This window comes from Chiloscyllium punctatum, chromosome 11, assembly GCF_047496795.1.
Source record: "Chiloscyllium punctatum isolate Juve2018m chromosome 11, sChiPun1.3, whole genome shotgun sequence".
Classification (NCBI taxonomy): Eukaryota; Metazoa; Chordata; class Chondrichthyes; order Orectolobiformes; family Hemiscylliidae; genus Chiloscyllium; species Chiloscyllium punctatum.
This window is the reverse complement of record NC_092749.1, coordinates 30,139,670-30,162,042: the sequence shown is the minus strand read 5'-3', so window position 1 is coordinate 30,162,042 and position 22,373 is coordinate 30,139,670. Positions and strand designations below refer to the sequence as shown.

The 22,373-nt window shown below is 40.9% G+C and overlaps 1 protein-coding gene across 2 annotated transcripts in view; it reads right to left on the bottom strand.

The window, feature by feature from the left end:
- The window catches only part of fmn2b (formin 2b), a 482,131-nt gene that overhangs the window by 104,147 nt on the left and 355,611 nt on the right, over positions 1–22,373 (bottom strand). For both annotated transcript variants that reach the window (XM_072580571.1, XM_072580572.1), the window contains one exon: positions 6,317–6,368. In XM_072580571.1, the coding sequence (XP_072436672.1) occupies positions 6,317–6,368 (52 nt within the window). The remainder of the gene's footprint in view (positions 1–6,316; positions 6,369–22,373) is intronic.

The window sequence follows — 22,373 nt, the reverse complement described above, 5'->3', positions numbered from 1 at the left end:
TTAAAAATTGTATTATTTTAAACATAAAAAGGCTCAGTGAGAGTTTAAAAACCCAGTGCTGAACAGTTTTGATTAACCTGGGCTAAGGTTACACAAATAAAGTAGCATCTGTAAGATGCATTTTCAAAAAATGTTCTTTGCTGTAACCTCAAGGTCTATCATTATCCAAGCACATAAATGTATGAAATAGGAACAGATGTACCAATTGGCCCTCTAGCCTGCTCTGCCATTTAATGACTGACCTTGTGCTCCAAATTCACATTCCCATCTACCCCATACCCTGGATTACTGAAGCAAAAATAGCATGATATGTCATTATGAATGCTTGGATTAGTTTCATAGATTACAATTTCTCAGGAGTTCAGAATATTCACAGTTTACAGGTTGATTGACAGCTTGAAGAGACTCCTAAAATGCTTAGCTATCTTGAGTTGGATCTGACGAGAAGTTGACATACGCTATTTACCTCATTGTAATGGGAAGAGAATAAAAGGTTTGAATAGGTTCTGATAAAAGACATAGGAATTAAATACATTTTAACAGCATGGGTTTTAGAAACTGAACTTTGAACAAGTGGAATGTGGGTTTTGATCTCAGTGTATGAAGGGGTTGAATAATCAACTTTTATCAGGCTTTCTGGATCATGATCCTTTTTTTTTCCAGCCAGTATGAACAAATGAGTTCCTGGAATGCTAATCGGAATTTGTTTGCATTGGGAGAGTTTTATGAGACAATTAATCATTCAAGACAATTTGCCTGTTTTCAGTTCGGCGGATCAAGCTTTGTTTTGCTGAGGGGAAAACACCCAAAGCTTGGGAAGCTTTTCTTGCCAGTTTGCAGAAGTCCTGGTTGAAGTTCAATGTTGATTTACAAAGTTAACAGATTACCTCTCTGTAGCGGTTTTAGCTTAAAGGTTCCAGACCAAAAGTTTATGTTTTAAAACATGAAAGAGTCTATTCAAAGCTGAGAAAATCTAAACTCTTGTGAGAATACTCAAGAAAGAGATAATCAGACTCTCAACATCAGGACTTGAAAGCAATAGTTAGGTCAAACCAACAGATTTGATAAAAAAAAAGGGAACTCGCTCTATTGTTTGAGTAGTGTAAAGGGATGCTGTTGAGAGTGTAGAATGTATTTTTTTCTGCTGTAATTTGACATTTCCAAAATGTGTTAAAAGGGAGGAAGTAGTATGGTTATAATATCACTGGACTAATAATCCAGATCAGTGATCCCAGGGCATGGGTTCAAACCTTATCACAGCAGATGGTGAAATTTGAATTCAAGAATCGGGAATAAAGAGCTGATTTAATGGTTAGTATGTAACTATTGTCATAAAAACTCATTCGGTTCACTAATGCTCATTGAGTGTGTCTGCTGACACCAACCATCCATTGATAAATTCCAACTTTGCATTTTTAATTTTTATTTTGCGTATGCACACTATAAAGCCGATTCTTAAAACAAAACAAAAATGTCTTATATTTAATAGTTTTTTTTTGTTCTTCACTTTTTCCTTTCTTTCAGTTTTAATGGTTTGTCAAGTTTTTAATCATTAATGAAATAAACAATTCAGGGATTTTGCTGCAAAAAACTCGCGTGCCTGGGTGTCAGCAAATGAAGCCATGTCCTATATGCAGCCATGAGGGTCGGATTGTGAGGGCCACACTGGAGGTCCTAAAAGCTTATAATATCAGAACCAAAAGCCCAGGGCACCTGTCCACTACCTTAACTGCCTGCATACCACGCTGGGGTTCCAGAACTCCCAAAAACAAAAATCACTTGTTTCAAGTAAGTTTTCAACCAAGGCATGCCCAGTGAGTCAGAAGATTTGTTGACATACGACCTTTCTTGGTTATCTAAATTCCGGGTCCTTACAATCTATGAGGTAAAAACCTGATTATTCCTGATGAAGGGCTTTTGCCTGAAACGTCGATTTCGCTGCTCGTTGGATGCTGCCTGAACTGCTGTGCTCTTCCAGCACCACTAATCCAGTATTTGCTTTCCAGCATCTGCAGTCATTGTTTTTACCTCATTGACTTTAACCCGACTGCAAATCCTCTTGCAAGGATGCCTGCCTTGAAGAAGTTTTCCTCCTCTCTCTACAAGAATCTCAGGGAGTCCCTCTCCCACTGCAACTCCCAGGTCATTTCCTCTGCTCTGAAGCTCTTCAACCATGTCATGAAACAAACTCGCTACCACAGCCACATTTGCTTCCTCAGTGCCTGCCTCCGTAACCAACTCATCCCACACGGACTCCGGACCGCCTTTAAACCAGCAGAGTTCGGACCCGAACAGGACAAACAGTACAGACTACAGATTCAAAAACACCAGCAACAGTTCTCCTTCAAGATCCTCCGCTCCACGCTTGCAGCAATGCGCCGGCACCTAACCTGTCTACAGTCAGCCCTGCATCAGTTGAGGGCCACACTCTCTCAGAATTGCAAAGGACCCAGCTTTATTCCTGATGAAGGGCTTTTGCCCGAAACGTCGATTTCGCTGCTCGTTGGATGCTGCCTGAACTGCTGTGCTCTTCCAGCACCACTAACCCACCCTTACAATCTATGGTCAACTTACCCTGCAATTTGCTGTACAATTCACAACCCAAAGCTGTTGTTAAACTTGAAAAGATGCAGAAAAGATTTACAAGGATGTTGCAGGGGTTGGAGGGTTTGAGCTTATAGGGAAGAGGCTGAATAGGCTGGGGTTGTTTTCCCTGGAGGTCAGAGGCTGAGGGGCGACTTTATAGAGGTTAATAAAAAATCACGAGGAGTATGGATCAGGCAAATAGCCAAGGTCTTTATCCCCAACTAGGTGGCATAAATTTAAGTGAGAGGGGAAAGATTTAAAAAAGGGACCTAAAGGGCAACTTTTTGACTCAGAGGCTAATGCGTGTATGGAATGAGCTACCACAGAAACTGGTGAGGTGGGTATAATTCCAACATTTAAAAGGCAACTGAATGGGTACATGAATAGGAAGGGTTTAAGAGTGATATGCTGGTAAATGGGATTAGATTGATCTGGTCAGCATGGACAAGTTGGGCCAAAAGGTCTGTTTCTGTGCTGTATAACTCCATGACTGTGTATCATCCAGTGACCTTGGATTTTTCTATTGGGATAGTTAACCATTAAATAGAGACAATTCATGGAAAATAAACTTTGACAACCATCAGCTGCTGTTTTGCGATAAAAACTGTTGCCTTCATAAGCCAAAACTTGTTATTCCAATTGGATGCCAAAATGTGAATGGGATGTGGAGACAGTGGGGAGGAGGAGGAACAGAAATGCACATTTTCCTGCAGTTAATGATCTGTATTAATGAGGTTAGGTTGTGGTCCTTGTCCATTCTGGCTCTAACGCACATGAAGTAATGGCTCATGTAGTATTCGGTGGTCCTGATGTATTTGCTATTTCATAATTGCGCCTGATCATAAAAACCGAAACCTACTTCCTCTTTACCACAGTAATCCGATAAAATGTTGCTTTTTAAAATACATAAAATTTTCCCCTTCCCTACATCAAACAAAGAAAAACAGCCTAAAAGAATCACAACTGCTGTACCCATCTAGCTTGTGAGATCGTCTTCTCATTGTTATGGAGCCACACAAACCATGTGTGATAAATCTTCAACATATTAACCATGGAGCCAGTGGGACAGCTGCTAGCTGATCTATCATAGTTATCTGATTTTTAACCCAGCCATTTCATGTATTCATGCTGTTTGAACTGTCTATGCTACAGCATACAAAGTAGAAAGTTCCTTTGGAGGATCACTAATTAGTCCTGCTCAGTGTCTTAATCTTTTTTTCCTTTCTCTCCAATATTTTTGCAGTTACACATTGCCTTAAACCTTTCCCTGTTCTATTACCTTGGTGTCCTTCACCTCAGAATGGCAAATGAATGCAAATGCTAACTAATTCATGGCAGCAACCACGTATTCTTCTGTCTTGTTAAAACATCTGTTTAAGTAATGAAATTAAGTTAGTGTTGATCATTTGTTTGGCCATAAACGTCATTACAGTACAGGGTGACAATTCTTAGAATATTGATCAAAGTTTCAACTTATTCAGAAAATTGAGAGTTCACATCCCACTCCACTCCATGACCTGAGTATTCAGTTTTTCTTAACATTTATTTATGGGACATGGGCATTTCTGGCCGTCCATCCTTAATTGTCCTGGGGAAGGTGGTATTGAGATGCTGTCTTGAAACCCAACAGTTTGGTAAGCCCACACTGCTGATAGGGCTGGGGTTTGAGGATTTTGATCATGTGAGAGTGAAGGAAAAAAATTAATAATTAGAAGACAGAAAGGAATGTGGCTTTGAGGGAAACTTTCAGGTTGTGGTGCTGCCCATGCATTTGCTACCCTTGCCCTTCAGGTGATTGAAGTTATAGGCTTGGAGTATGCTGTTGGAGGAGCTTTGGTGAGTTACTGCAAATGCTTCTGTACATAATGCGGTCACTGTACAGCAGTGACGAAGGGAGCGATTGCTGAAGAAGGTGCATGGGGTGTTGGGTTGTTGGAAGTGCTGGATTTTGGATGACACTTCTAAGCAAGAGCCCCTCCCTCACTTGGACATTGAGGATCCAACAGTTTTATTCATGGTATGTGTCCTGGCCAATATTTCACCTCTAAACAACACTGAAATGAATGCATTTTTTTTTGTTGCTGCATGTCTCTGCAGTGTGAATGTGGTTCATTAGTTGTACCATGAACCAGACATTAAGAGACTACACAAATGCAAGCTTTTCTTCACATTATATTCAAATGATTTCACACAGTGACTATACGTACTTCTAGTAGGGGATACAGGAAGGCACTGGATGATCAAGAAGATCCCATCTCAACACTGCCTCAAATTCAGTCATGGCACAGATCCTCCCACTAATAGCTCAGCAAATTTATCTTGGGAGCAACTGAGTAATGGAAATTGTAGAGGTCCAATGCCCATTGAGAAACAAGTAATTCAGCAAAAACTGGACAATATGGTGATAAGTGTGCAAAAAAAAACTCATTTGATCCATCAAGTTCAAAAGGCAAAAACAAAAAAGGCATCAAGATACAAATGTTTTAAAGCTATGCTGTAACCTCTGCCTGGAATGTACATGTACAGAAATGCAGGGTCAGGCTCAGCTGTAATGTATTCCCTCCTTCTTGGCAAGGTTAAATAATCTGCCAGCACTCACTGTCAGGACACAAATGACTAATGGCCACTTGAATAAAGTACCAAACTATGTCTGCACTCCATAGACAAGGGGGAAGAACAGATTGTTCCTTTTTTTTTTAAAACTCCTCCGGAACCAATCAAGGGCATGGAACAGAACACAGGACATATTAGTTTACTATATGGATCTTACAATAAAACTTAATTGACAGAGGAGTAACCTCCAGTACCAGCCTTGAACTATAGATGCCATCAATCATAATGCCATTGATCATGCTTGAAATTCACTTCTACTTTAAACTGCCTGCATAGGGGATTTACAAAGCTCTGATGAGTAAATGTATGATATGTTATTGAGCAGAACAGATTGGGAAGGGCCCCAAATCAAATCCAGAGTTAGTGAACATCAACTTACATCTTGGTAAACAAGAACATTGTTATTTCTTTTAAGGGAACTGGCCTACAAACCAAGTGAATGGTCAAACCAAAATAGAATGGAGATCGGTGATGGCATCCCCACAGTTCAGCTGGGGTCATGTACACTATGCATGTTTGTCTCTTAAGGAATGGCCTGAGTGTGAAACATCAGAACTGCTGGCATGCACAGCACCTTACCCAAATATGAGTGGAAAAAAACAAGATTGGCGCAAAGAGGAACAAAAACAGATTCAAACGGCAGTGTTCAGTCATCGGTTGACATATTCCACTTCTGTCTTTTCTCTATGAAGTTCAATTAAGATCATAAAAAGAGCTATCTACTTTTCATCCTGATTCTCGTTCACTGAAGTACAATATTACCACATTCGGGAATGTTGCCATCAACCACCAAGTCTTCCAAGATAAACACCACCAGTGTTTGAACTAAAGTTCGATATCATCTTCAAAGCAATTAGCAAATCTTGGATGCATCACAAAACTAGAATTTCATTTTTAATGTCTGATGTACAATAAGTGAAATGCGGAAAGTATAGTCTCCCTGAGCTTTTACACCTGCAACTTTGGCACAATAAACATCAGTTAATTTGCACTCATTAATAACAGTCTGCTTTTCCAGATATAAATTCATTCCTTATATATGCTGCAGCTGCTTTTGAACATACTGCTTACCAAAGCAGATTTTTTGCTGTATAATCTGAAGTTTTAGAAAACTTACCTTTTGTGAGTTCTCGACAGGAAAGCTTCCTGAGCCTCTTGATCAATCTTTGCTGTGAATCAAAAAAAGACAGCAATTAATAACATGGTTAAAAAGTCAACTCTAAATACTTTCAGAATGGAAATGTTAAAAAAAAATCTGATGTTATTTTTACTCTGATTCTGAAAACTAAATCAAAGTAAACTTAGACTCCACTATGATCGTAGTGTCGCAGAATCTCAGAGATAAATTCAATGAATAAAGTTTAGGGGTGAGGGGGGGGAGGGGGAGGAGATGTAGAAATAGGATTTCCTGTTCTAGATTTTTGACATTTTTGAAGCTTAATCATTAAGCAATATAAGTACCAGGTACTAAATATGATCATTATATCAGATTTTGTAAAGCTCTTCAGAAAGCCAGTAGAAAAAAACATTGCTTGGCAGTTGGTTGAATGGGGAGATTAGAATAAAAGTTCATCTACATATTTGTTCCAAGAAAATCAATTATTTGCAATATAAGGAAAACAAACCACAACTGGACTGTTTCAAACTTGGCTTGATTTGAGCCTGCCAAGGATTGCCAAGTTGTACTAATTTAGGTGCATTATCATAGCATTGTTCCAACTTTGTGTCCCAAGTTCCACATCAACCCATACAATTACAAGTTTCTTATTGCTGAGGTCTTGAAAGTTATAATTCAAAACAATCCAGGGCAGTCTCATACAGACTTCAATTAAGTGTACAGAGTACAAAATAACCCAGAATTCAGAATCAATAGCTAATGGAATGCTGCAAGGACTGCTGGCATCCTTTGCAGAGAATTCAGCCTTGAGCTTGGAATGACAACTCTGCTCAGCAACTTTGGAACTAAAATGATCCTAAATCTTGCTTTATGCATTTCCTGGTTTTTGAATAACCAATACTGACAATCAAACAAAACAAAAAAGGTGTCCCATTATCCAACCTGTATGTCTTAGGAGAGCCAGAACATATGTGACACTGTCGGACTAAAGTCTCTTACTGATGGCTCTCCCATTACTTCATTGGGCAGGCAAAATAGAAAAAGATCCTATCAACTTCAACACCATGGAGGAAAAAAACTGTGGCCCGATCTCCCAGTTTGAAAAGAAGTATGGCAACATAGCCTTGGGTATCTTTATGCACTGACTAGACAGGATTTGCCTAGAATGCAAAACCTTCAGCTGGGCAATTAGCCTGAAGTTAGAACCCTCTTAAAAAAAAGAGTTTACAAGTGAACTATAGTCACACAGTAGAGTGTTCCTCATTACTTGGACAGTTGACCAGGAAATGTTAAGACAAATAAACACCTGCTCTAACATTTGGCTAATGATAAAACAGACACACCCCACTACAATCTTCTTGTTGAACTACCACTTTCTGAATGATGCTCATCTGAACTTGCTATGCTCTACTTGATACACTCACTGACATCACACTACTCTCTCACTCAAACCCCTGCCCATCTTACAATCTCACTGATCTGCCAGCCTATGAGGATTGTGAATTTCTTGGACGCGTGTTAATACCTCAGTATTTGATTAGAATGCTGAAATATATTTGTCATATGGCATGAGGAAAAAAAAAACACTCTACACAAGGGACTGCCTAAATACAGGAGTGTTCTGATAGAGTTAAATATAAAGGAATTGAGGTGCAGAATTTAAACATTGGACCAGATACTTTTTCTTCTCATTTCAAAGAAAAATGGTGTATTTAGTTTAGCAGACACCATGATTTGATTATCATGCGGCGAGGCGACGTTCTCAGACTGGTAGGAGCTAGTGAAATTAAAAGTAACAAATTCGGCCAGACTAGACTGCATTCAGTCAGAAACAGCGAAAGATACAGAAACCCCTGCACTGGATTTGCTGGTTTTCCATCTAGTGGATAACATGGTCTTGCATCAGAGCAAATTTAATTATTAAGAGGTTTGGAGTAAACGTGCAACATCTTCATTTTGATTCACTTGCCCTCTTGACAGGGCTCAAAATACACCGGGTTCAGTGGGCAAATTCACTCCCAATACCCGTCAAAACATCCAGGGCAATTCAATCTTTGGGGCATGGGAGGTGGTAGTGGCCAGTCACTCTTGTACGTGCAGAGAGCTACTCTTCCAATTGCAGGCTGGCTTGCTAGTGTTTTCTGAGAATAGACTCATTAGTGATTGGAGGAACAATGAACCATTGGGGGGGGGTTGGGGGTGGGGGGGATATCAGAAGAGAAATAGTTAAAACTTAATGCAGCAATTCTTGGAAATGAATGTATGAATCATACCCACCCACCATTTTGAAATTGTACCAGACAAGTCAGGTCAATAAGTCTCATTCATCAGTTTGACTGTCTTTCTCCATCCTTCTGGGTGGTGAGAGCGAGGTGGGGCTTTTGCCCTGTGCTGTTCCTTTTGCTAGATCATTGAAGGGAGGCAGGCAGAAACAGTATCATCCGCCGAAGGGTGTGGAGGGAGAGACTGCAAGAGGTGTAAGTAAACGAGTGCTCTTCTGGTATACTAGCCCACATTTTCCATTAAAAGTACAGACCATCTGTTATTGATTGCCTTTGGAACACTGTGGTGTTGACCTATATTAATACAGTATATTGGCAAAATATAGTGGTGAGCACGGCTGCCTCACAGCGGCAGAGACCCGGGTTCAATTCCAGTCTTGGGCGACTATTTGTGTGGAGTTTGCACATTCTTCCAGTGTCTGCATGGCTTTCCATTGGGTGTTCTGAGTAGGGGGATGGGTCTGGGTGGGATGCTGTTCAGAGAGTTGGCGTTGACTTGTTGTGCTGAATGGCCTGCTTCCATACCGCAGGGATTCTATATTTCAAATAAAACTATATAAAAATAATCCATAAGATAGGGCATGCTGTCAACACAAAGTCTGCCCCATCCTTCCGAAATGCTTTCAATTAGCATTACATTCACCATACCCACTACCCATTACCTACCAGCAAGACAAGTCCACTAACTCAGGAAAGGTAAAACTAAAACAAAGACAAATCCTCCTTTAGTTATGAGATGATGATCAATTCTTCACGGTATGAAGCTAAAAATAGAAAAGGATGTGATGCTTATGTTTTTCTTTGCTTTATGGAATAGAAAAGAAAAATTCTGGATCACTGAGCAGAGGTACAGCTTGACTCACTCTTACGGAGAGAATATAAACTACATCGATAAAAAATGATCCTTATAGGAGGTATCAATCCTTCAATATTTCACAGCAAGACAGATAATCTGTCAACGTGGGTAGCTTGGTTGAGGTGGGAAATGGACCCTTCAGATTTTCAACTTGAATAAATAAATGATCTTCAATCTGGCCAGAGCACTGAGTCATTCAATTAAGAATAAAAACAGAGACATAGGAGGAGTAGGAGTAGGAGTAGACCATTTGAGTCTTCAAGCTTGTTCTGTCAGTGAATCATGGCTGATCATTAAGCTCAATACCTTAATCCTGTCCTCCCCCCCCATGTCACTATTCCCATTCGGCACAAACAATAAATAAGCCAGTAATAAAATCAATAAAAATGAAATCTGAAAATAACATAGAACTTTATAAAGCTAGGGAAAAATGTGTTATGAAAACACAATTTCAAGCTTCTCAGGCATGAGGAATATGTATGAGATTTGCCAATGTGGAAATAGGTAGGAGGATGATGGTGCCTACACTGAATTAACTACCCTCCTTGCTACCAAACTTACTACAGCGGTGGTGGTGTTGGGGCACTGGGGGGGGGGGGAATTATTTGTTGCTGGTGGTGGAAAGAGAAGAAGATATTACTTTGCACCCAGGGATCAGGTCTCACCCATTCGTTGAATAAAAGTCATCTCTATGATCAGCTCATCAAGCAAAATATCAGAGAGTGCTTTTGCTGCTAGTTTATCTCATATCTGTGTCTTTCCCAGACAGAAACCTAGCATCTGAGAAGAGAGTTAATAACTAGATTAGATTACTTGCAGTGAGGAAACAGGCCCTTCGGCCCAACAAGTCCACACTGACCCTCTGAAGAGCAACCCACCCAGACCCATTCCCCCACATTTACCCCTTCACCTAACACTACGGGCAATTTAGCATGGCCAATTCACCTAACCTGCACATTTTTGGACTGTGGGGGGGAACCGGAGCACCTGGAGGAAATCCACGCAGACATGGGGAGAATGTGCAAATGCCACACAGATAGTTGCCTGAGGCAGGAACTGAAACTGAGTCTTTGGTGCTAATCACTGTGCCACCCAAGTTTGAGTGCCTCCAAGATATCAAATGCCCCCCAGTCTATGATACACATTCCCTTAGTACTAAAACAAAATAGACCACTGTGCAAAGATGTTCAACTGCAAAGGCCAAATGGCACCACCAGCGTAGGGGAGTACGGAGAGGCAGTGGGGTGGTGGTACTGCCGTTGGATGAATAATCCAGCTACTCAGGCTCTGGGGCCATGGATTTGAATCCCAACATAACAGACAGCAAAATGTGAAGTAAATTAACAAATCTAGAATTAGGAAAAGCTACTTTAAACGATAACCATGACACCATAGTCAATTGTTGCAAAATTCTATCTGGCTCAATAATGTTCCTTAAAAAAGGGGGAAAATCTGCCATTCTCACCTGGTCTGGATTACATGTGACTCCAGACCCACAGCCACATGGCTGACTGTGATCTATCCTCTGAAATTGCACACTAAGCCACACAGTTTAAAGGAAATTTAAAGATGGACAATAAATGCATGCCTTGTCAGCTACACCCACGTCCGTGAAAAAATAAAGGATTTAGTCACTGCTGTACTTGGCAATACCCTTGACTATTGGCAGGGAACCTGAAACACTTCAAGTCATACCACCAAAAAGGACAGCATGTGTTTGTTTGTGAAACTGGGTCTTCCCGAGGTGAGGGTGAGACTTTTCTCACTTGATGCTCCATCACAGATCTGGAACAGAGCAAGAGTTTTTGAACAGTTTTCCTGAAAGATTCCACTGTCAACATTTCAGTCGACAAAATTATCTGGGGATAGGTATACAATATGCTTTTGTTTCTCATGAAGGCTGGAATTGGAAGCACTTGATAGCTGTCCTGAAGCCATTAGTACCTTGTAGCCAATTTATTCTTTCCAATTTTACATTGAAAATACTTTTTGCGGAACTCTGTCAAACTGGCAGTGACTTCAATGATAAACACACATTGCCACACACAGGCCATTCGTCTCGCTAAACCACTTAAATGATTTGTGGCGCACCATACATGTTTTATGTTTAGACTCAGTAAGCCAGAACCCCCATGAATTTTGGATCCAATAAATATCAGCAGGGAAAACAGTATTCCTATCCACAAATAGACTTATCCAAAAATAAAAGTTTACACATTCCTTTGCACAGTATCTCCCTTCTCTGTTTTCTTAGGAGAGGTTTGAAGATTTACAATCTCTCGAATGACACAGGGACTGCTCAGAAGCTGGAACACAGTTCTTATGCTGTACCCATCCTTTCCAATTTGATGGAGTTCTCCAACAACATCCCTCGCCCTTTTTTTTGTGAGGTGTTAGCAGAATTACTGGATAGCAGAAGGGTAACACAGTTAGCAGAGACCAAAGCAAACCTTGTTATCCAATTGGAAACATTCCCTGGCTAAACTCCTGGTGGAATAGAGTGGGCATAGTTGAAGTCTGAACTGGGATTTCACTCTTAGCTGCCGTGCCAAAGATGGTGCAAATATGGTTCTGGTACTTGCTCAAGCCTGCCAGAGTTCCTTTCACCAACTCTTGCAAGCGACATGGGATCAAAAAGAAAAACAACTTCCATCCACAATCCACATATACAACTGCCAGGTTGGCCAGACCAGATAGCAATGATAATTTAGTTATTGCGCCTTTAACAGAATCAAACTCTTCAAGCCACTTCACAAGGAGCATTATGAAACAAAACCCGATAGCGAGCTGGAAAAGCTTGGTCAAAGAGCTATTTTCATGAACATCTTAAAAGATAAAGTAGCAACAAAGGGTGGAGAGGTGCAGGATAAGAATTCCAGCACAGTCATCAATCATGGAGCAAACTTGAGAATGGCAGAAGATGCCAGAATGAGAGGAGGGCTGAAGGTTCAGAAGGTTGTGGGGTCGGGGGAGAGTGAAGAAAGAGAGGCAAGACCACGATGGGATTCAGAAACAAGGACAGAAATTTTAAAACTCATGATGTTGCTTGACCAGAATCCAAGGTAGGAGAAAGTGAGGACTGCAGATGCTCACTGTCTATCTTCCTTCCCACTTATCCTCTCCACCCTATCACCATCACCCACCACGTTCATATACCTATTACATTCCAAGCTACCTTCCCCCAGCCTCCTCACCTCCACACCCCCCCCGCCCCTCACCAAAACCACCTATTTATCACTCAGCCTCCTGCACCCCCACATATTCCTGATAAAGGGAATATGCCCAAAGCTCCTGCTCCTTGGATGCTGCCTGACCTGCTGTGCTTATCCAATTCCACATTTTTTGACTCTGAAGTCAATGTAAGTCAGCATGCAGTAACAGGGAAGAGAAGCAAGATACAGTTAGAGCTTTGGGTAACTTGAAGTTAACAGACAGAGAACGTAGGTACCAATTATATTCAAGTATTCATACTGTCTGGCCCATAAAAACTATATTGGTATTGACTGGTAAGACACATACTTTATTGGTATCATAGTTAATAAGCTGTTTGTTCACAAAATTGGCTCACTGAACTTGTCATGGAAGCATCTCAAAGATCTGTTCATCTTGGGATCCAATATTGCTTGGACATTCCAAGCATTGAGCTACACAAATTCCCTCACACAATTTTGAGTTTAATTTGTTGTTCTCACATGTACCAAGATATGGTAAAGTGTTGTATTGCATGCTATAGAGGCAGCTTGTATCATACAAAGTGCAGAATAGCAGAACACAGTGCAAAATATATTGTTACATCAACAGAGAGAGAGTGCAACGGAGAGCCTAGAATTAACATTTGAGAAGTTCAAGCAAATGTCCAATAACAACAAGGCAGAAGTGGTTCTTGAATCTATTCATACCTGTATTCAAACTTTTATATCTACTGCCTGACAGAAGAGGGTGTGAATGAGTATAACCATAATGAGCAAAGACCAAGGGAAGGGTCTTTGATTATGCCGTTGCTTTTCTGAGGCAACGGGAAGTTTGGATGGAATCAACAGACGGAAAGCCGGTTTGTGTGTTGGACTGGGCTATGTTCACAACTCGCTGTAGTTTTTTGCAGTCTTGGGAAGGACAGTTACCAAACCACGCTGTGATGCACTCATGCTTTCTATGGTGCATCTATAAAAATGAGTATAAGTCCTTGTGGACATGCTGAATTTCCTTAGCCTCCTGAGGAAATAGAGACATTATTGCATTTTCTTGACCATTGTGTTGATGTGGGTGGGCTACAACAGATCGTTGGTGATCATCACGTCCAGGAATTTGGCGCTCTTGATCATCTCTATCTCAGAGCCAGTGATGCAGATGGGGCGTGCCCTCCACTCTACTTCCTGAAGTCAATGACCAGTTCCTTCCTTTTGATGTTGATGGAGAGATTGTCATCTTTACACCATGCCACGAAGCGCTCAATCTCTTTTGCACTCTGTCTTGTCATTGTTTGAGATCCAAACTACAATGGTGGTGTCATGAGCAACCTTGTAAATGCAGTTGGGGTGGATTTAGCTACACAGTCATGAGTGCATAAGGAGGCTGAGTACGCAGCCTAGCGGGGCATCGCTATTGATAATGGGTTGTTATAACAAGGATAAAAGTGGTCCACTCAATTTTGAGTTCCATAATCTGATCTAAATATTTGGATTTTTCATGAACTAAAGGAAAAACATCAATTTAAGATGACCACAATGAACATCCAACCAAGTTGAGACAAGCTCATGGAATCAATAAACAAAACACTGTCTGAACTGAAATTAACTTGTCGTCAAAATGACAGAAACCAGTCACTGAGGTCTGTATCATGATTTGATCTTCCCCTTTTCGGAAATTTTATAATATATTGGGAGGAAAGATTCACCAGCAGCTTAGACAGCTTGAAAAATAATGAAGTCAGACTAAGGAATCCACAAACAAAAGTATTTCATGCAACGTACATTTGGTGCAGAGGAGACAAGGCCAAATGGTCATGTATCAAATGGAATGCTTGATCTCTATGTTCCCCCCCCCACTTCTCTCAGGCTCTCAAACAAAAAAAGGTTCAGTGATAAAGCAAATTGGTCTAACATCTATTCACTGAGATGCAAGGAAATCCACTGCCACTGATCAAGATGGAAGACAAGCAAATGTGGTCTCAGGTTAAAAATCAACCAAGGAATTTAAGGACTTTTTAAAACAGCCTGTTCATGATCTTCCCTTCTGTATGAGACATAACCCTTTTTTTCCCCCACAATCTGCATAAATGATACCTCTTTCAATTACTTTTCTCACAGTTAATATACTGTAAAAATTCTATTTGTTTAACTTTTGAATAGAAATTCTTGCAATTAGATCTTTAACTTTGATTAGCATGGCATTTTAATTGAAATCTATTTGGTGGAGTTCTCCAACAACATCCCTCACCCTTTTTTTTGTGAGGTGTTAGCAGAATTACTAGATAGCAGAAGGGTAACACAGTTAGCAGAGACCAAGGCAAACCTTGCTATCCAATTGGAAACATTCCCCGGCTAAACTCCTGGTGGAATAGAGTGGACATAGTTGAAGTCTGAACTGGGACTTCACTCTTAGCTGCCGTGCCAAAGATGGTGCAAATATGGTTCTGGTACTCGCTAAAAACAATTTAAAAATCTTTGTCACAGCCAAACAGGGAGATCAGAAAGAAAAGGAGCCTATTCACCCCTCCTCATCTGGTCATAACTGGTTAGACAGTCCAGAATTAATTAATTAATCCAGAAATGAGAACATAGTTAAGTTGGTGGCATATATTGACGAGCAATCAATACAGAAACACAAGAAAATGGTTGGTGTTTGGAGATCATCTCAGTCATAGGACACCACAGTTGATGTTTGTCAAGGTAGATATTTTCAAATCAACTTGTCTGGAAATGCTCATGTACAGTCTGAAGCAGTTGAGACTTGAATGAGCACCTCTCGAATCAGAGGGAGGAACACTACCATTGCACAAGATTGCTCGTGTTTCAGAAGGTAGATATTTGTCCTAATGGACCTGTTCAGAGATGTCACCGCGCATTTCTGGAGCGGGTGGGTCTTGAACCTAGACTCCCTGGTTCAGAGGTGGGGACACTACCACTGTATCATAGGAGTCCAGTTCCTCCAGGTAGAGTTTTTAATCAACCTACTTAGATTTGTTATGACACATCTCTGGAACAGAATGTAACATGAACCCAGTGCTTCTGGAGCAGGATTTTGAGCATGTCGATATTTTTCTAATCGACAGATCAGTATCACATACTGCTGGAACATGTCAGACCTGAACCCAGAGCTTGTTCTTTCCTCAACTTGCAAGATCAGAAGCAGTGTCGTTTCTGTGAATTTCTACACACACAACAGATAGGGTTTCTCTGTTATTGTCTCTCCCAAAGGCACAGTCACAGGTGAACTCATTGCCTTTGTCACTGAACTTCCAATTACTCTTAGACTAATTTTAGGTGCGAAGGAGCATATCAGTTGGTTCAGACCTTACCACCTTCTGACCTCTCGTTTTCTGCTTTATAAAAATTCAACTTAGTTAACACTAGAATTTCTCTCACTACATGGCTTGTCTGTGTTTTTTATTCACATGTGGGGCATGGCATTTTTGACTGAACCAGCATTGAATTCCCATCCCTAGCTGCCCTTGACAGAGGATGGGGCTTGAACTGCTGCAGTCCAGTGCCATTATGGAGGGATTTTGAGGATTTGACCCAGACACTATGGAGGAACTGCAATATATTTCCAAGTCAGGATGGCGATGGGCTTGGAGGGGAACTTGCAGGTGGTGGTGTTCCCATGTATCTGCTGCGCTGGTCCCTCTAAATGAAGGGGTCGTCTATTTGGAAAGTGCTGTCTGAGGATCTTTGGTGAATTTCTGAAGAGTATCTTCACCTAATTTACATTAAGACACATGATTATTTGGAAATGTTACTTTGACTCTGAGGAGTTTCTGACACTGGGGAAAAAAAAATCACCTTCACAGAATTAAAAATCAAAAACTTATTTACCTTCACGTAAGAGCCCATGTTTTCAAATCATAATATTGAATCACAGAACAGAAGGTATGCGTTTTGCCTTTGTGGGATAAAGTGATGACATATTTCCTGCAGTAGCGGCTTAAAAATACCTGAATGCCATAGGTATTACCAAATCACTTTAAACCTCCACAATCAAACTATTCGTCAAAATGTAGCCTGAACTGTTTCACCAAACAAGCCCATCGAGCAAAGGATTAACGTTAAACCAACAGGAGACTGTTGAATGCATTCTGAGTGCACAGGGAGGTCAAACTCCAATATTATATAAAGTCGGAATGCCAAGTAAAGGAGCACCTGTTTTGGGTATTTAGTTAGTGTAGTGATTAGGTCGAATCAAAGATGAAAGATCATTGTTGATGCCTATTTAGGTTATGTCTGGAAAAAAAGTAAGTACAAATGTACTAAATGTTCTTTGGCTGCAAAATGCCTTGGGACATGTTGCTGTGTTACAAGTTCTATAAGAATGCAAGTTATTGTTGTGAATGACTTCCAGGAATCATAGTATTTTTGTTGTCTTGATTTAAGAATAAGTTCTCTTTAACACTCCTGAACAAGTGGAGTGGAGTAAATATGTAATTTGTGCATGTTAGAGTTATAGGATCATGGGAAGAGGAGAGGAGCATCTCACATCTTGTGCCTGCCTACCATTCAAATGAATTCATAGTTGATCTACAACTTAGTTCCATGTACCCATCCTTGATACATATTCCTTAATATCTTTGTTTGACAAAAGTCCAACAATCGCTGATTTAACACTAACAAGTGCTCCGGCATCAATTGCTGTTTGTGGACAGAATTCTGAAACTCTACCACAGTTTCTACAACAAATTTCTGAAAGTTCTGGTTCTAATTTTTCAACCTATGCCTTTCCTCCTTCCTGGACTTCCCCGGGCAACGGAAACAGCTTCTCTGTATTCACCTATCTGTCCTCCTTAATGTGTTGAAAACTTTGATTAAATTAACCCAACTTTCTAGGAATAAAATCTTACTTTGTAATCGCTCATCGGTTAACCCTTAGAGACCAGATACCATTTTGCATCACCCTCGCAATCAATTCAGTGCAGCAAGCTTGGAAGAAGAAAACAATAATGCTTCTTGGAAGAAGGGCCACTTAGAAGTAGCTAGGTCCGAGCTCTGTTGATTGTAGTGGCTTGGCTTGTCCGACACATAATGGTGGCATACACCTAAGCTATAGATTTACTAATATTTAAATAAGCAAGTTTATGCATTGTTCTTAGAATAATCAATTCCATATGCAATAGCAAAATTGGATCTCCACATACTGAGAAGCAAGCAGAAAATACAACACTGTAACAATTCATGCTTCTTGCCAATTTTCAAGTTAGTGCACGGATTGAGAAATATTACAAATTCCAATGCCGGACATTTTGGCGTTTCTGAGCCTATTAATTGGGCCTTCATTGTATTTTGTAATTTATTTTCAGCTTTCAATAACCTAAACTGACTTCCTTCTAATGGTAAATTGCATGGCAAAAACAACCTGGGACTAATATAATGCCATGTTTATTTCTGCCTGACAAATCTCAGTAATGTAAGCATGATTTAGATTTTTTTTTCAAACTGGCAGAAACTACTAAAATACAAATGCAACTGGTAGAACTATGTTATTAAAATACAATATGGGTTTCAGCAAAACCATTAACTAAATACATGGAAGAGACAGATGAAGAACTATCAACATGACTCAGACTTGGATAGAGCTTTAATCTGAAAACAAAATTAGAATAGTCGAACAACCACTGCCTTACAACCACTGTCAAATCTTTTAGGGTATATGCATTTCTGCAGTTTACCACAAACTGAAAATGCTATAAAGAACCTTTCTGAAGGGCTGGTCACAAATTGAAGGCAACTGGCAAAGACACCAGAAATGAAATGAAGAGAATTTTTTTTTAAAAAAAAGGTATGTAGATAATTATCATCAGAAGGTGAAAGGTGATGCAAACAGACTGAATAATAACTTGCAGAAGAAAATTGAGTAAACAGTTGTCTCAAAGGTAAGGATCTAATTGAATAGTTCTTTCATAGGCACTGTGGAATGAATTGCTGTCTGCACTGTATTTTACTTATATTGATTTCTCTTGAGTAGTCAAAAGAAATTCTTGAAATAGACATAAGTTTAGATGAATAGACAAAAGGGCACTGGAGAGTGAGAAAACGGAATAGGGACAACAGACAAAAGCACAAAAACAATATAGGAGAGAATCTAGTTAATAGGCTTTGGGTTAAGTTTGACCAATCACAGATTTTCTTTTTGGCGCTCTGCTCTCAAGTAAATTTCAAAATCCATTAATGGAGTTACCAGAGCCTAAAATATCCCTTCAATTTACATCCCATATTATATTTCCACCTTGATAATTCCAGTTGAGAGTTCACTCAATATGCTTTGCTTTCAAAGCTGTGAAACTAATCAATTGACACAAATCGGCTATTGTCACAGAGACAATGTTTTGAGTAGCACACAAAGAGGCACTTTGGTCCACTGTGACTGCACCAGTTATCAAACATCTATCTAGTCAAATCCCATTTTCTAGCACATGGTCCATAAACTGTGTTCAAGTTGAGGATGGCCACTGCAATTTAAACTATTAGAACAAAGGCATGCAAATGTTTAGCCTTAGTGTGATGATGCTGCCCCTTTAACAATGTTACGTTATCCTTGGGTTTTTTCCCCAAGGGGAGTTGTCAAGTCAGTGATGCTGAGATGGCTGACAGAAATTGCTTAAGTCAATAGAGGAGGTTTTTTTTAAAATATAAAAACAGTTGTACAATGAAAGGGGAGTGGCAGTTCTCCTAGTTTAGTTTTTTTCTGGTTTGGTTAAAAACTGCAGGGGTCCGAGAGAAACATCTGCAGTAAAAAGAGGTTCCATGCTACAACAGATGTTTCTTGCCTGAACTTTCTCTCTGAAACCTCTCCTGCCTGTAAGAACCTGTGTTTGAATGTATCTTTTGCCTAGGGATGTGTTTATGGGATGTTGTGAGGATTAGAACAACTTTGTTGTGGTTCTGTTCGCCGAGCTGGGAATTTGTCTTGCAAACATTTCGTCCCCTGTCTACGTGACATCCTCAGTGCTTGGGAGCCTCCTGTGACGCGCTTCTGTGCTGTTTCCTGTGGCATTTATAGTGGCCTGTCTCTGCCGCTTCCGGTTGTCAGTTCCAGCTGTCCGCTGTTGTGGCCGGTATTTTGGGTCCAGGTCGATGTGTTTGTTGATAGAGTCTGTGAATGAGTGCCATGCCTCTAGGAATTCTCTGGCTGTTCTCTGTTTGGCTTGCCCTATAATGGTAGTATTGTCCCAGTCGAATTCATGTTGCTTGTCATCTGTGTATGTGGCTACTAAGGATAGCTGGTCGTGTCGTTTCATGGATAGTTGGTGTTCATGGATACGGATCGTTAGCTGTCTTCCTGTTTGTCCGATGTAGTGTTTTGTGCAGTCCTTGCATGGGATTTTGTACACTACATTGGTTTTGCTCATGTTGGGTATCGGGTCCTTCGTTCTGGTGAGTTGTTGTCTGAGAGTGGCTGTTGGTTTGTGTGCTGTTATGAGTCCTAGTGGTCACAGTAGTCTGGCTGTCAGTTCGGAAATGCTCCTGATGTATGGTAGTGTGGCTAGTCCTTTGGGTTGCGGCATGTCCTCGTTCTGTTGTCTTTCCCTTAGGCATCTGTTGATGAAATTGCGAGGGTATCCGTTTTTGGCGAATACCTTGTATAGGTGTTCTTCTTCCTCTTTTTGCAGTTCTGGTGTGCTGCAGTGTGTTGTGGCCCTTTTGAATAGTGTCTTGATGCAACTTCGTTTGTGTGTGTTGGGTGGTTGCTTTCATAGTTTAGGACTTGGTCTGTGTGTGTGGCTTTCCTGTAAACCTTTGTGGCGAATTCTCCATTCGGTGTTCTCTGTATCATCACGTCTAGGAATGGGTGTTGGTTGTCCTTTTCTTCCTCTCTAGTGAATCAGATTCCTGTGAGTGTGGCGTTGATGATCTGGTGTGTGTTCTCTATTTCTGTGCTTTCAATTATTACAAAGGTGTCATTCACATATCTGACCCAGAGTTTGGGTTGAATTTGCAGTAAGACTGTTTGTTCTAACTTTTGCATTACTGCTTCTGCTATGAGTCCAGAGATCGGTGAGTCCATGGGTGTTCTGTTGATTTGTTCACATATCTGGATGTTGAATGTGAAGTGTGTTGTGAGGCACAAGTCCAGTAGTTTAAGTATGCCATCTTTGTTGATAGGTTCTACATCCTGTTGTCTGTTATGTCTGTCTCGCAGGTTGGCTATTGTTTCTCTGGCTAGGGTTTTGTCGATAGAGGTGAACAGTGCCGTTACATCGAATGAGACCATAGTTTCTTCCTCGTCTATGTGTATATTTCTGATGATGTCCAAGAATTCCAGTGTCGATTGTATAGATTGTCTGGATCCGCTGATCAGGTGTTTCAGTTTCTGCTGTCGTTCTTTAGCCAGTTTGTGTGATGGTGTCCCTGGTAGTGATACTATGGGTCTGAGTGGGATGTCTGGTTTGTGCACTTTGGGTAGTCCATAGAATCTGGGTGTTGTTGTTGCTTTCAGGTTTCATTCTTTGTAGGTCACACCTGGTTATCTGTCCGTTTTTTTGTAGATTCCTCAGTGTGTTGTTTATCCTATTGGTGAGCTGTGGGGTGGGGTCAAACTCCCTCTTTTGGTAGGTGTTGGTTTCTGCAAGTAGTTGTTGTGTTTTTTGCATGTCGTCTTCTTTGTCCAGGATGACAGTCATTCTGCCTTTGTCTACTGGTAGTATGATTATGTTCTTATCGTTTCTTAGTGATTTTAGTGTTTCCCTCTCCTTGGTGTTGAGGTTATGTGTTTGTCTTTTTCTTGTTATCAGCGGTACGATACTTTGTCTCACTGTTTGTTGCGTCTCTTCTGTCAGTCCATTGTTCCTGAGTGTGCATTCTAGTGCTGCTAGGAAGTCTGCTGTCTTGGCGTCCCTGTGGTTGTAGTTGAGTCCCTTGGCCAGTATTGTTCTTTCCGTGTCGGCGAGCTGTCTGTGGGAGAGGTTTTTAACCCAGGTGTGGTGTTGTGGTGTCCTCTTCGTTGTGTGTTAGTTTGGCCATTTTTACTTTTAGTGCCTTTTTTTTGCGGTGTGTTGTCCTGTTCTGTCCTATGGTGACTGCCTGTTCTATGGTCCGGGTCCATTCCTGATTCGTGGTTTTTGAAAGTAATGATTTTTGGCGCGCAATTTCTTGTTTGTATTTGTGTAGTCTGTTGTGAGCGTCTGTAATCATTACCTGGATCATCCTGAATCCGTTCTGCCTGGCTGTGTCCCTGGCTTGTGGATTGTTGACTGGTGGTCTGTATCTGACATATGGTGGAAGGATTTGATTCTTTCGGCATTCATGCAGGAACCGGAGTTGTTCGTATGTGGCGCTTAGGCGGTTGGCACAGGATTCCCATTTCCTGGCTTGTCTTAGCGTCTCTCGCCCGTAGGTGTTCAAAGTTTGGGAGAAGATTTGTAGCTCGGGTGCTCGTTGTTGTGGTTCTGTTCGCCGAGCTGGGAATTTGTCTTGCAAACATTTCGTCCCCTGTCTAGGTGACATCCTCAGTCCTTGGGAGCCTCCTGTGAAGCGCTTCTGTGCTGTTTCCTCCGGCATTTATAGTGGCCTGTCTCTGCCGCTTCCGGTTGTCAGTTCCAGCTGTCCGCTGTAGTGGCCGGTATATTGGGTCCAGGTCGATGTGTTTGTTAATAGAGTCTGTGAATGAGTGCCATGCCTCTAGGAATTCTCTGGCTGTTCTCTGTTTGGCTTGCCCTATAATAGTAGTGTTGTCCCAGTCGAATTTATGTTGCTTGTCATCTGTGTGTGTG